Here is a 13,923-nt window from a genome sequence, read left to right as displayed (position 1 = left end):
CTAGTACCTACCATAGAAGACAACAGATCTTTCAGCAGAAAGATGTTGTTTTTCCTGCTCTAGAGGAATAACGGAGCACGGCACTTACTCAGACTTGCAAAATATCACCTCTTGTGGAGCAGTTGGTGGTACTGAAATCCTGGCAGAAACGTTACATTTGAGAATAGAAAAGAAAGTATTACTCTATTCAGTTAGAGTAATACTAAAAGACTTCTCTAGAAACATCCATAAATGCTTTTTATTTTTAAAAAGCACAGCTAATGCTGTAGGCAGAGAGGAATACAATAAGAAACCACCCTACTGCATGCAGCTTATTACCACTCCAAAGTGTTGTAACAGAAACAGCCCAACAACATGGAGACCATCACCAATGAGAAGTATTCTGAGACTTCCTAAACAACTATTGTTTTTGATGAAGAACTATGTTTTTTTTCTTGAAAGAAGTCCATTTATTTTTGCCAGGTCTCCAAATGAAACTGTTGCAGAACCTCTCTGGGCTGGTCTTGCCTGTAAGAAGGAAAAGAATAGTGCTGATGTTTTAACTTAAAACAAATTGGAAAAAACCCTCCTGAAATGTCAGTCATTTAAAAATGAAGACACTTTGAGACAGAAAGTAGTAATCCAGAAAGTCTAAACATTTAGCAATAGTTCAGCTTGACATTACCTGTGATTCATGGAATTTCCAGCCTATCATGTAATATATCTGAAATGTGGCAGGGACTGAGCCATCACTATTTCCATACATTTCTGTTGAGGTAGGGAGGAAGAGAAAAGGTACACAGAACATTAGTTCTAAGAATGAAAATATTACGGAACATTAGAACCAAGTACAACATATAATGACTCATTATAATGACTCTTTGTGAAAGATTTGGGACAGTAAGAATATCCCATACTCATGTATCAAATCCTGTCATTATAACTAAAGTTAAAAAAAATATATATATACACACATATATATATATGTATTTTAAAGTACTACAGTGTTTTATGTAGAGGTCAAAGAAAAGGAAAAACCTAAGAAATGTATGTTCTTTGAGTCATTTCAGGTTAACATGTTACCTATTAAAAACCTACCTTGGTATATTGCTGCAGCTGCCAGTAATGTCTCCCTGTGTAGCAGAGGTTTTCTATTCCAAGAGCAGTTACTCTCCCCCATACCTAAAAATATGTTTTAGCTTTAAGAAAAAGAAGATACAGTATATATCATGAGTTAAGTCTCATGCACCAATCGCAGATTTTTATTAAACCAGAATCGGTATAGAACCCTCTGAATATCTTGCTGGAAGGGAGCATAACATACAGCAGATAACCAGGAGAATTTCTGTAACAAAGCCTTTTGATACCAGTGCTTTGCAATCTGCGGTTTGTATTGCTAGCACTAGTTTCTGATGATTACTCCTTTAGCAAGAGAATCTTCAGATATTTAGACTTTCTAGTATAACTTCTTTTAAAACACTAAGCACAAAGTACTTATTCAGGGACACTGCTGATAACTGCACATTCTTTTGGAACACTTGAGCACCAAAAAAGATTATTCCAGGCTTCTAGTGAGAAATAGAAGAACTGCAAACTTGACCTTAGGCAACTCTCATTAATCACTGCACCTGAGCTTTATTTTCATTAAGGAACTACCCTAAACAGCAACAGCTGATAGAACTAGGAGATGCCCTGAACTGCTCCCCAAGTTAACTACTGAACTGTATATGAACGATTACTTTACAATCCATAAGAAGTGCAATAATAATACTAACTCAGTTGTTAAGAGTCTCAGTTAAGTCTCTTGTTTTCCTGAGCAGACTCCAATTGGAGGGTTCAATTATTCTTGTTCCAGGACAACAACCTAAATCTCCTGCCTGTGAGTTAGGCAGGGTCACTGCCTAACATAGTGTCTGGAAAGTCCCTCTGTGAAATAGTCTTCTCTCTCCCCTTACAGAGCTGTTCAGCAGCTCACACAGAACAAGTTCACAAAGAGGAGCACTAAAAAAGTGCATCATTCACAGCAGCCCAAAGTAGCAAGTTTTTGACTCTTGTTTCCCAAAATATATTTGCTGGTGGGCATAATCTCCTGACAAGAAATCAGGAAAAAAGTAATACTTTCTTAAAGAAAAAATGTGGAGGAAGAAATTAAAAGGGAAGAAAAGGCATCCGGCTTTTCATCTGGGCCTAGGAACGACCACATTATGGTGGGATCAATATGCATACGTTTACAAATATGTGAGCAGAGAATTTGTAAAACTCTGATGCATATTTGTTAGTACCAAAGTACTTTGAGATAATAGAAGAACTGCTACAGATAAGCATCTGGAGTTAATAAACTTGAACTCTCCTGTGTCTGTCTATATCACTGATACAGAAAAAGCTTATGGTTCCAGAAAGTATATATACTTGCCTTGCAAGTCTTCCATAACCTCAAACAACCCTGGATAATTTACTTGAATTTCATCAGTGTCCTAGAAGGATTCAAAAGCTTAGTTTTAGAGCATGTCAAGCTAAAAACACAGTGTTGTTTTAACTTTCAAAGCAGCTACTAAAGAATATCCATCACTTCTATTCAAACTGCATATTTTTCCAGAAATAAAATTGCCTCAATATTTTAGGGGGTTTTATTCAGTAGCCCAAATGCAATGAATTTTTGATTAAAGTGCCATTATTTTAATCTTGGTCTTAGAAGAAACAGCAAGAGTGTTTTAAGACTTTTCCAGTAGGTCTAACTTTCTTTGACATATTTCTCCAAGGAGACCATCCAAAATTTGCTGGAGCACAAGCCAAAGATGATTTTCAGTTGATTTTATTGATTGCAGTAAGACCAACAGAGGCAGACCAAGTTAGTTTAGAAATTTTTTCAGCAAGAGGCTCTACATGAAAAGTGAGGTAGCCCTGCATTCATAAGCGATATTTCTTATCTACTAGCAGCTCTGATGTTCTGGATTGTTCTGTCTGATTGTGCTTGTAGTTGTAATTACCACAGTCAGGGTGTTAAAGCCAGCTCTTGACAGCAGATGCCCTAAGTCAGAGACAGCAGTGAATGGTGATACATGAGGAGAAAATCCCCCTTCTCTCTCCAATTCTGCTAGCTGCAAAGAGCAGCGAAGTTCATACAGAGTGTCTCCTCCAAACATTGCACCAATGAATACTCCATCTGGTTTAAGAACTTGATGAATCTATAAGACAGAAGATAGAAATTTCCATAGTTTCTGAATATTAAGTCAATTTAACTACAAAGTTCTTAAGGATTTTTTTTGATCAACTCAAAAGCAATCATTATGATAGTTTTAGCTGATTTTTCCATATGTATAATACTAAATACATCTTTTTGTACAGTAGTTACAGAACAGTAATTCTGTTCAAATTACTTGAAAAGTTTTCTTTTTGTTAAGAATTGGCACTGATCCCTTGTTCAGGCATCCAGAAGGGCCGTATTATATAACCACGCTTACAAGATAGCAAAAGCTTCAAACACAATTTGCCTTAGTGATATGAAACATGAAAATTTCTAAAACTGGTTTTTAATTAGTTATTAATCAAGATACCTTTTTTCTATGCTAACAAAGCAGCCTTTAATTGTTAGGTAAAAAGAATTAGCAGTTGGAGGCAACTTCCATTACTTAAAGCCAATGGTCCCACAATAGGAATTAAGCATTCAAGATGGAGATGATTCAAGGCACACAGTTCTCCTTTACAGGAGAAATTATGAAATGAGTTATTTTTATTGCAGAGGTAAACATATTTGACATGCCATGTAATATTCAATTTCTATACACAGAATAAAATATTTCCAAGTTTCTCTTTTCCTCCTTTTTTTATAATTCTGTAAGTATTCAGACTTCTACTCGTATTGTTTTATAATGGCTGGGTACTACTGTCCATACCATCAGGAGATAGAATAGCACTGCAATGACTGACATATCTGAAATGATGGAAAAAAAATCAAATTGAGTAAGATAATCCTTGCTCCTGCTCCAAAGTCAGCTGATTTGAAAAAAATTCACCTGCAGGAAGGAGCTGAATAATCTGAAATCAAAACTTTTTGTAACAATTGCATTTTTCCCTCCTCCAAAAATACTTGCTTCATTTAAGAATCAAGAAGCCTTAAATTTGTTTCAATGAAGATAACTCTGATGGAATTTATATTTTAAAATAAATAGTTGGGACATAAAAATAATGCAAGTTCCGCAAACTAGTTTTGGAGCAGTTTGATTTACAAAATGCTAGTGCAACAGCTAGTGAATGCAAAAATCAATTACGTTACCACAGTTTACATTAGTTACCATGATCTTACCTATTGAAACCATAAAATATTAAATAAATGTATTTTTTTGTTTCTTAAATATTTATTCCAAAGTTATCAGAGATCAAATTAATAAAAATATTCCTCAAGTAATATTACTCAAACTTCTAGAAATATTACAAAAAAAAAACCCAAAATAACTCATGTTGCACACAAGTTTGTGTGCCTCTTTCTCATAAAAGTTCAGGAAACACATACAGCTCTGAATGCAAGTCACAGTAAATGTTGATATTTAGTATCAAAACCCAGTTTCTTACCTCTCTAAAAGCTCTAGGAAGGTCGTTCACCCAATGTAAACTGAAATACCAGAAGTGTATGTATTACATTACATTACACATTAAATAAAATTTCAGGAAAGGCAAACACTTGTTAAATCATTTAAGTGTATTTCAGAAGCCAAAGTAACAAACAAGTTTCTCAGGGTACAAAAGCTGTGAAATGCCAACATAAAAGTGCAATAATATTCAATAAAATCCAAAATCTATAAATAAGTTAATTTTTTTTTAAAGGAAAGAGATGCAGTTCCTGGAGACTAATTAGTCAAAATGCAGGAAAAAGAGAAGCTACCTGCATCTTCAAGGAAAAAAAATAATCCAGTAAGAGCCACCAGTACAGGACTTTTTCCTGATACATATTTATGATTCTGCAAATGCATTTTGTACAGCTGTGCTTATTGCTAGTTAATGGACTATTTCTCTTCCTTTTTTAAAGTTACTCTGAAAAGAGTATTATTTAGCATCTTCATTCAAAAAGTAAAGTGTAAACAAATGAAAAATGCGTACCTTAAGCTGCTAACAACAAGATCAAATGTATCTTCTTTGAAAGGAAGGAATTCCTCATCAGCTACAACACTGACTGTAGGGATTTCAGTTTCCATAGCATTTTTCTAATGTTGGTTTAAAATAAAAACATCAGAAACTTGTTTCTTTTGCTTTTCTGTATTGTGCAATTGAAATATGACAAATAGTACTCAGAAAGCTACTTACTAAAGCATTCTCTGCAATGTCTACTTGAATAAGTTTTTCAACAGTTTCCTGAAATAAGAAAGTCTGTCAAATACTTAAGTTGTTTTAAAAATTAGTATAAGTCATCTTTGGAACACTTATATATATTTAAGATAAGCTATAAAGAATCTTATAACACATGCTAGAGTGACTACATAAAGCAGAAAGCATTTTTCTCCTAAAATATTACTTTGCAATTTCTCTGTGGGAGAATAGTTGGAGTACAAGTAGTAATAGAAAACATAATCTGCATTTTTAGAGATAGGTTCAGCTGGATATAAACAGTGCATTAACAACCAGTGAAGTACCTTTATTCATAGCACAGTTCCTGAAGAGCAAGCTCACCACTTCAAAAGCCTCCACAATGATATTTCTCACTAACAATTTACTGAGGGCAACAAACACTAATCAAGAAAGCATGCATCTTCTAGATCAAGGCTGAAGTTTATCATACCACAGATAGCTTCACTTGCACTACTGATGTTCTTATTTGTTTAATCTTCGGGGATATAAATTATTTTAAGGTAACAGACACTGCACAACACATCTTTGGATTGTACCTACAGATATGAGAAAGAAATAACCACTTCATCAAGGTTCAGAGCATTCTTTTAATTGTTATGGTATCCTATTTGAAAATACTGGGGTAAACGTGTACTTATTTTAAAAAACACCAAAGTACCAAGAGACAGTACCTTAGTTAAATGTTGAGCTATGTAACCTCTTCCAGAGCCAACATCCAAAGCAAGAGGGAATGTTCTAAAAGATAGATTTTGCATCATAAAGTACACTCAAAAGTTATTTTAAGTTTTGAAGTACGCTTTGTCTGAAAAACTCCCAATATCCTTTCTAACTGGGCACAGGACGGTCACTGAGCATCCTTCCACGAAGCGACGCTCCGATATGACACACGGAGAAGCGATCGCCAGCCTACGCGCCGCGGCGGGACTCACCGGGGGATGTCGAACACCCTGTCCGCCACTCTGCCGCCGACCTGCGGGGAAACCGACCGCTGAGTGTCGCCGCGACCGCGACCGCCGCCGCCGCGACCGCCGCCGCCGCACCTCCTCCCGCAGGTAGTCGCGCTTGGCGGGCTCCGGCTGCAGCGCCGCCCAGTTCTTCTGCTTCCGCTTCAGCTGCCGGTCGAAGGGGCTCAGCGCGCCCGACGCAGCGGGAGGGCCGCCGGCGGAGGCGGCCGCTTGCCCCGACGGCGCCCACAGCTGGCGGCGGCGGCTGCCGCCCCAGCCCCAGCCCCAGCCCCCTGGCGCTCGCGCCGCGCCCGCTCCAACGGCCGCCGCGCTCGCCAGGGCCCGCGCCGCCGCCCCAACGGCCGCCGCGCCCGCTCCAACGGCCGCGGGACCCGCCAGGGCTCGCGCCGCGCCCGCTCCAACGGCCGCGACCGCCATCGCCTCGCGGGAGCGCGCGAGGGCAGCGCGCCCCGCCCGCGCGTGCGCGCGCATGCGCCGCGCCGCGCCGCGCCGCTCGTCCGCCAGCCCTGCTCCGGCCGAGCGGCGCGCGCGCGTCCTGTGACCAGCTGGGAGCGGCTTGTCCCGTCTCGGCCGCCGTTGCGCTGCCGGAAGTTCCTGTGCCCGCGCGGAGGGGGGCTGTGGTTGTGGGCGTCCGCGTGAGGCGGCCGTAAGGGAGCGGTGAGGAGGAGGCCGGCGGCGGCGGCGACGGGCGGGGAGGGAGCCCTCGCCCGGGATCGGGATGATGGCAGGGCCGGCGCGGCCCGCTCCGGCGCGGCGCTGGTGTGGGGCGGCGCTCGCGGAGGGAGCCTGCCGTTCCGCGGAGGCGTTAGAAGCCGTGTCCGAGGCTGGTAGCAGACCGCCTGGGCCGTATGTGCAGTCAGGGCAGGCCTTTCGCGATCTGAAGGCGCTAAAGGGTTCGACGAAGTCGGTGGTAGTTAGGTGGTTATTTGCGACTTATGCGTTTCACATTGCTGTGTGTGCTTTTAGAAAAAGCGCTTTTGAGTATAGATTAGAAATGTAGCTTGGTTTAGATTTTTGTAACTTTCAATTATGTACCTAATGTTAAGTGTTTCTTTAAATGAAATATGTTTTGTTTTCATATTGTAGTTGTTTAAGTCTTCAGCAGCATCGAAAATGGCATCCCAAGAGGAAATACTGCGTGATGGACGGTTTAGCCGTATTACTAGGGATCCTAGATTCTGGGAAATACCAGAAGAAGATTATAAAGTGAAGATTGATAAACGATTCCGAGCTATGTTTCATGACAAGAAGTTCAAGCTGAAGTATACTGTGGATAAAAGAGGTCGTCCTGTTAACTTTAGCTCTGTAGAGAACCTCAGAAACTTTTATGCCCTGTCAGAGTCTGACTCGGATCTTTCAGAAAATGATAGTAAAGTACATACTGAGAAGAAAACAAAGAAAAAGAAAGCTAAGCCTAAAGGAAAAGTAGATGCTGCAAAAGGTATTGCTGATGGTCTCCCTACGGAGGAGAAAAAACCAAACAAACAGGGGATGGACCAAACATGTAAAGCTGTGCCTAAATTAGATGATCATCAGATGGAAGGACAGAAAATTGCATGTAAATCCAAGTTGAAAGAAGACTGTAAGAAAACCACAACAGAAATTGATCACTGGAAGGGAAACAAGGGCCTCAGACACAAGGGGGAAAGTAGACAAGGAGATGCATCAAGAGGAAGATCACATTCAGTTCAAAATGAGCAGAAGACTTCACAACCGTGTGGTACTAAATCACTGAAGGCTCCTACGGTGGAACATTCTCTACGAGAAAAAGTAGAAGAATCAGGTTTGTTGTTAAAATAGAAGGGGTAGAAATTTCCTTGGGTGATGTTGCTATTGTTTTGTAAGATCAGTCAGATAAATAGCTGATTCTGATTCAGTGTTACTGAAGAACCAGTATATCCAGGGTCCTTTTTATTGTTAGAGATGAAATTGAGGTTGGGATAACTTGGAAAAGTAAAATGTATACTAGTGTATATATTTGTGTATTTGTTAAACTGAGTCAGAACGTTAAGGCCATGAATGCTTCAGCATATCAACACTTGTTGATTAAAAGCGTAAGAGTGGCAGCATCAAGCCCTTAGCTTAAGAGGGATACATTTTTTAAAGAGTGCTGACAAGGAGTTATTTCTTTATATTGAAAAGATTAAAGCTTACTAAAATACTGATTTCAGAAATCAGCAGTGAAAGCTTTTACTTCTAAAGTATTTGGAATCATCATAACAACTACCCTGCTTGCTTACGGACAGTCTGTGCTGTGAGATAAAGTGTACAAAATCATGGCCATAGCCAAACTCACTGGTCTAGAGAGAGTGGGTGAGTTTGAGAAAAATTTTCTATGTAGTGTTTGAGCATGTGTAGCCTATGTTACTGAAACTGATTTTTACCTGTAGTTTCTGTATATAGAATAATAAAATAATGTTTTCTCTGAGATTGGTAATACAATTGTGGGCCTAAAGAACAGTAAGTTAGAGAAGCTGAAGAGGCAATACTGATGACTGATGTTTTTTGTACTTGCCTGATGTAAGTTTTTGCTGTATCATGTTAAATATTTATACAGTCTGTAAAGTTGCAGGGAGACAGCTGAAATTTTTTTGTCTTTGTAAAGACTTGCATGTAGTTACAATATAAAAATAGGTATTGAATGCTTATTTTTAGCGACTCTGTGCACAGCCATCTGTGATCAAAGTGACATCAATAAAAATCAACCAGAGAAAGAAATTTGTGAAAGTGAAAACTATTCTGAGTATGCAGAATCTGAAGAAGAGGAGTCAGAAGATGATGGGGTGACAGGCGAGGAAGAGGAGTCAGAAGATGAGGAAACAAACGAGGAGGATAGTGATTCAGAAGATGAAGAAAGCGATATTGGGCCTGATCTAGCTAGGGGCATAGGGAATATTGAAACGAGCTCTGATGATGATGAAGATTTCAGTGACCTCTTTCCAAAGGAGCCAGAGATTGAGCACTCATGGGGCGAGCTAGATAAAGATGCCCCTCGTGGAGATGAGGTAACACTTAGAAATTTGCTATTTTGGCATGTGAAAAGTTGATATGTGACTAATTGATTTGAGAAATGAATGTGGTGATAAAGGTGCACTTTTACAAGTTCATTGTAGACTTTCATCTATGAAAGCATCTGCAAAAGTAGTTTTAATAACGGGTTTTCAACCTTTTTTACTTACAGAAAACTCTGCTAGTGATGATGAAACTGGCTGAAAATGACAGACTAAGTTTTGTGTGGTATCTCTCTTTACCCCAGCTTAGATAAGCTATCTATACATGAAGAAACAAAGAGGATAGAGCTTTCCAGAAATTCCAGCATTTGAATAGTGTGGTTCTTTATGCTGTTATTCACTACTGAGTATTTCACTTTTCTTACTTTCACTTTTTTTTCACCTGTGTTTTCTTCTAAAATAACCATAATTGTAGTGCTTTCAGTGTTAGTGTAGTTTAGGCTTGAGAGATACTTTATAAGATTACTGCAGGTTTTAACCCCATTGTGATTTTTAATTTTCTTTCACTACAAAAAAAAGCTGTATCAAAATCTGTAGTGCATTAAAAAACAAGTTAAACATGCTGTTGTAATGTTACAGGTATGAATATTTTTCTTTATATGTCATGCTTTGCGACCATTCTCATGCACTGCGTCCTTTGCCCAAAGAATTGCAGAACATAAAATGTACTTCATCTCCTCTCTGTATTTTTCTCTCTACTGCTTTCTGACAGTTACTACCATCTCTGTAGCAGTGTTATTTTCTGTGATGTCCTTTTGTTTTTCCACCAATTTATAAATGGCTTTAGTGTCTTGCCTCCTGATTGTGTGCGTGTAAGAGAAGATAGACATCATAATACAAACCTTGAGTTCTTACACCTTTTTTTTTGAAGTTTTCAGCTAGATTTTATTTATATATTTCCAGCTAATGTGTATTATTGCCTTGAATATGTGTTTTATTTGCTTAATATTGTAATGTTAATTTCTGGATGTAACTCTACTTTAAGAGGTTCTGCTAAGAAGTCTTATGTTGGCTGATAGATAAGTTTAAGATTTCAAGGAAATCTTTACTGTGATAACTCAAATGCACCACTGATAAATAATTTGTATTTGCAACTGCTCTGTAATGGTAATCAGTGTTAGCTTTTGCTATATTAAGCCTCAACAAATCAAAAACCCTGAAATATTTGACTATTAGAAATTGAAGGATTTTGGCAGCTAAGTGTCTAGTATGAAAGCATGCAGAATGTTTTTTGTTAAGTGGTTTTTAAAAATTGTTTCCATTTACAATGGAAATAAACTTAGAGGAATGAAAAAAATATAAACAAATATTACAGCATCTGTGAGTAGATCTGTGGAATAATGCAAAATGTAAAGCTTTGCAGCTCCACATTTTCCAGCGCTGAAAACTATAATTGTTGATTGGTTTTGCTTTATTTTAAACAACTGTTCTTATGTTAACTTTTGCTTGGCCCAGGTGTTGAGTTATTTTTTTTTGTGACTGTATTGCATCAAACTTTAAGGGGGGATAAGTACTCCAGACTACAGTAGTCTGAAAACGAGACTTGGAGTGAGCAAATCTGAATTTACTTCTGCTTTATCAAGGGTGGAATTTTTAATCCTTTAGGTATTTCCAATCACATAATTAAGAAATCATTAGACAATGAAACAGAACTTTAAAATTATGCGCAATTAGTGTGAAGGAAATCACAGTACTGTACAGCACTGTTATAATACCATGATACTAGCTGCTATTATGACTTACTATATGATAACAAAATCTTACACGCTGATATTATAACTGCAGTGCTAATTTTGGCATTGGTCCAGTTCAGTCTGTGGTGTCTTATGTTTTGTACGCTTGTGTCTGCTCTTTTGACTGCTGCTTCTCAGCTTTTCTAGTTTGAATGATTTAAGGTGCTGAGGAAAAGTTGCTTTTATGTTTTCAGTGATGTTCGTTGTTGATTTTGACTTTTAGCAAAGATGGTTGCTAAAGAATTGTGTATTGCTCTTAGCAATCAGGAGTTAAAGCTATAAATTTTACTTTTTTTTTTTTTTCTGTGCAGATTACAAGTAGATTGGCAGTTTGTAACATGGATTGGGACAGGCTGAAGGCTAAGGACTTGCTGGCTCTATTTAATTCTTTCACACCCAAAGGAGGTGTTATATTTTCTGTTAAGGTAGGACCTGATTTCTAAAAGAAATAGTGCATTTTACTGTAAAGAAAAACAAAGACTACAAAACAAAAGCAAAATGAGATACTTTCTCATTTATCCTGTTAATTTCTCTTTTTGTCCTTCTGCAGAAGTATCTGTGTTAGAATTTAACTTGCTCTGTTAGAAATAACCGTGTGCTGCTTTTCAATGTTGGGCATGTATGTGGAATTAGATCCTGAAGCTCTTGGCTTCTTGTGTTCATGAGGTTGGCTCTAAGAGCTGTTTCAATGGAATTAATAGTAAAGTTCCCAAATTCTAGTTGGGGAAGACTACGCTTCCTTGGCCAGCTTAATAGCCATAGTGACTACTGAAAATTTCCCAATGCTTTCCAACCCTTTTTATCATTGCATAACACTGCTTGGTTTTTGCACCAGTTCTGAGTTACTTGTAAATTGGCTAAATGCTGATCAGTTAAATGGTATTTCTTGATTTTTTTTTTGGTTTGTTTTTGTTTTAATACCTGCCTGCAGTTTAAACTTTGGGAGAAATTTTAGCTAAGTAGCTAATTCTCAAAAGAGTGTTCCCACATATAAATGATTGAAGTCAGGGCTCCTGTTGCTCTTTATCCCCCTCAAAATATTCTTATTCCTGACAGACAGTTTGTTTATTTCACTGTTTTTTCTGTGAATAAAAATCGGCAGGCATCAAAGTTTATGGAATTGATCCCTTATTTTTTTCTCTAAAATCAGTAAAGTGTAAAAGGCTTGGTGAGATAAAAGGCTTGGTGAGATACTTTTTTCTAATTGGTATATATTATGCTCTACAGTTGGAACTTATTTTTATGTTGTTGTATCTGTAGATTTATCCTTCAGAGTTTGGAAAAGAAAGATTGAAAGAAGAAGAACTCCAAGGACCTGCAGAACTATTTGATCTTCCAGAGAATACCACAGAGAAAGACGGGTATTAACTTACTCTTCAAATGAGAGATATAGTAAATCTAATTCTCAGTGAAAATCCCAATCAACTCCTCTTTTCAAAACTTGATTTGTGGAAGTCTCCTGTAGACAGCTTTAATTTTATAGCTACCCAAGAGACATTTTAGAATTGACCCTTTTTCATTGTCATTGCATTGAATAAATGCATTATGATGAAACTTAAGGAACTTGTTGATGAATGACTTGAAAGTTTTTATTATGTAGCTAATTGGAATAATAAATGAAACAAAAGTATGGAGAGCTTAACGTAGCATTCTTTACAAATTGTCATTCATGCGAGAAACTCCCTTTATTGCTTCCTATCAAAATGTTTATCAGCATAACCAACTGGGGAATTAATTTAGCCCAAGAATTCCCAGTCTGGGATATCTTGAGTACTCTCACCAGCAGACCTGGCTTACTAGGCTGAGATTGTTAGGCCTAGAATCATCCATGCTTCTTTAGGCATGTCGTCTTTTTTATTATTTTGCTTAAAAGTTTTGTCCTTATGGAACTTGAGATGTTTTGCTTTTATATTTTTCCAGAATTTCCAGATGTTTGGCAGCTTGACTGGAGCCACTTTTGTATTATACATCTGACTGGACTGCCATGTATTTGAAAATTTTGTCTGCTTCTAAAATAAACACAGATCCCTTTGCAGACAGTTCAGTGCATCAGGGAGCTGTATCATGAGCTTAAAAAAGTGTGCGCTCAGGTCAGCTTCACTGTGTGTATCCTGATGCATCCAATTTGCTTCTCAATAGGCCCTGTACATTATGAAATACAAGGAATGGAAATCCCTGTAGTGAGATATCTCAGCGATACCTGTGCAAGTATCCATTACATTCACAGTCCAGGACCTCAACCCTGTGCTCAATCTTCTTCATCCTCCTGCCAATTCATCCAATTCTCGGTCTCTCTTCTGCTTTCTTTCTGTTGCCATTATCTTCCACTGCAACACCTGTGCTTCCCAAACTAGCATCCTGAGGGAGGCCTCATTTACATCACTTGCTTATTCATTACTCCTCCACTGTCTCCAACATGAGCATGTGCAATCTTGTCCTCATACAATCTCCAAGATTCTCTTATGTTCATAATGTGTACACTTATTTATCTATGGCACATCCTTCTCATCAACCAATACCTTATTCTGAGCCAGAATTTCCAATGCCAGCTCAGCTAAATAGTTGCAGACACTTGAATAGGAACTATTAAATGCTACTTTATATTCTCTGCCTAGAGCACACAAAGAGGTTACTCCACGTGGCCTGTGCAGAGCTGCTAACTTCATGACTCCTGTAGGAGGTGAAGTCGGATATGGTTGCTGCTACAAAACACTTTCAAATGCTTTGAACACTACTAGTAATAAAGAAACCAGAATCTAATAGTTTCTGTCCTAGCATGTTAGCTAATCTTGTGGAGAATGTCACTGCAAAGACCTTGAGTAAGGTACCAGTTTCTGTAATGAAACTGTGTGAATTAATCTTTTTACTTGAATAAAACTGATTTGATGGTAGAAC

The 13,923-nt window shown here is 38.2% G+C and overlaps 2 protein-coding genes across 7 annotated transcripts in view; one reads left to right on the top strand and one right to left on the bottom strand.

Annotated features, from left to right (window-relative positions):
* Positions 1 to 224: 224 nt before the first annotated feature.
* NDUFAF5 (NADH:ubiquinone oxidoreductase complex assembly factor 5) lies at positions 225 to 6,289 on the bottom strand. 3 transcript variants are annotated; one of them, XM_062573512.1, is made up of 9 exons: positions 6,249 to 6,289; positions 5,278 to 5,325; positions 5,074 to 5,177; positions 4,549 to 4,588; positions 2,967 to 3,164; positions 2,393 to 2,453; positions 1,078 to 1,161; positions 665 to 747; positions 225 to 507 (listed from the first exon to the last, which is right to left on the bottom strand). In XM_062573512.1, the coding sequence occupies exons 3-9, from the start codon at positions 5,166 to 5,168 to the stop codon at positions 421 to 423; spliced, it is 648 nt and encodes a 215-aa protein (XP_062429496.1). In that variant the 5' UTR covers positions 5,169 to 5,177; positions 5,278 to 5,325; positions 6,249 to 6,289; the 3' UTR covers positions 225 to 420. The 3 variants fall into 3 exon arrangements, with proteins under 3 accessions (XP_062429496.1, XP_062429497.1, XP_062429498.1); XM_062573513.1 differs by lacking the exon at positions 6,249 to 6,289 and adding an exon at positions 5,750 to 5,855; XM_062573514.1 differs by lacking the exon at positions 5,074 to 5,177.
* Positions 6,290 to 6,873: 584 nt separating this feature from the next.
* The window catches only part of ESF1 (ESF1 nucleolar pre-rRNA processing protein homolog), a 42,486-nt gene continuing 35,436 nt past the window's right edge, over positions 6,874 to 13,923 (top strand). For 2 of the 4 annotated variants that reach the window (XR_009957839.1, XM_062571557.1), the window contains exons 1-5: positions 7,021 to 7,202; positions 7,371 to 8,067; positions 8,940 to 9,289; positions 11,340 to 11,453; positions 12,289 to 12,389. Coding sequence is in view for 3 of the 4 variants with exons in the window: in XM_062571557.1 (XP_062427541.1) it covers positions 7,398 to 8,067; positions 8,940 to 9,289; positions 11,340 to 11,453; positions 12,289 to 12,389 (1,235 nt within the window). In the remaining variant the exon portion in view is untranslated. Of the gene's footprint in view, positions 6,942 to 7,020; positions 7,203 to 7,370; positions 8,068 to 8,939; positions 9,290 to 11,339; positions 11,454 to 12,288; positions 12,390 to 13,923 lie in introns of those variants that run through there. The other 2 variants (XM_062571558.1, XM_062571559.1) reach the window with 2 other exon arrangements.

This window comes from Rhea pennata, chromosome 3 (assembly GCF_028389875.1).
Source record: "Rhea pennata isolate bPtePen1 chromosome 3, bPtePen1.pri, whole genome shotgun sequence".
NCBI lineage: Eukaryota > Metazoa > Chordata > Aves > Rheiformes > Rheidae > Rhea > Rhea pennata.
This window is presented reverse-complemented; position numbering and strand designations above follow the sequence as displayed.

Coding starts and splice junctions, on each gene's coding strand:
- NDUFAF5 (XM_062573512.1), bottom strand. CDS start 5,168: ATGGAAACTGAAATCCCTACAGTCAGTGTTGTAGCTGATGAGGAATTC. Junction 1,162..2,392: donor GGTTATGGAAGACTTGCAAG/GCAAGTATATAT, acceptor ACATATTTTTAG/GTATGGGGGAGAGTAACTGC. Junction 508..664: donor GGAAATTCCATGAATCACAG/GTAATGTCAAGC, acceptor TCCTTCTTACAG/GCAAGACCAGCCCAGAGAGG.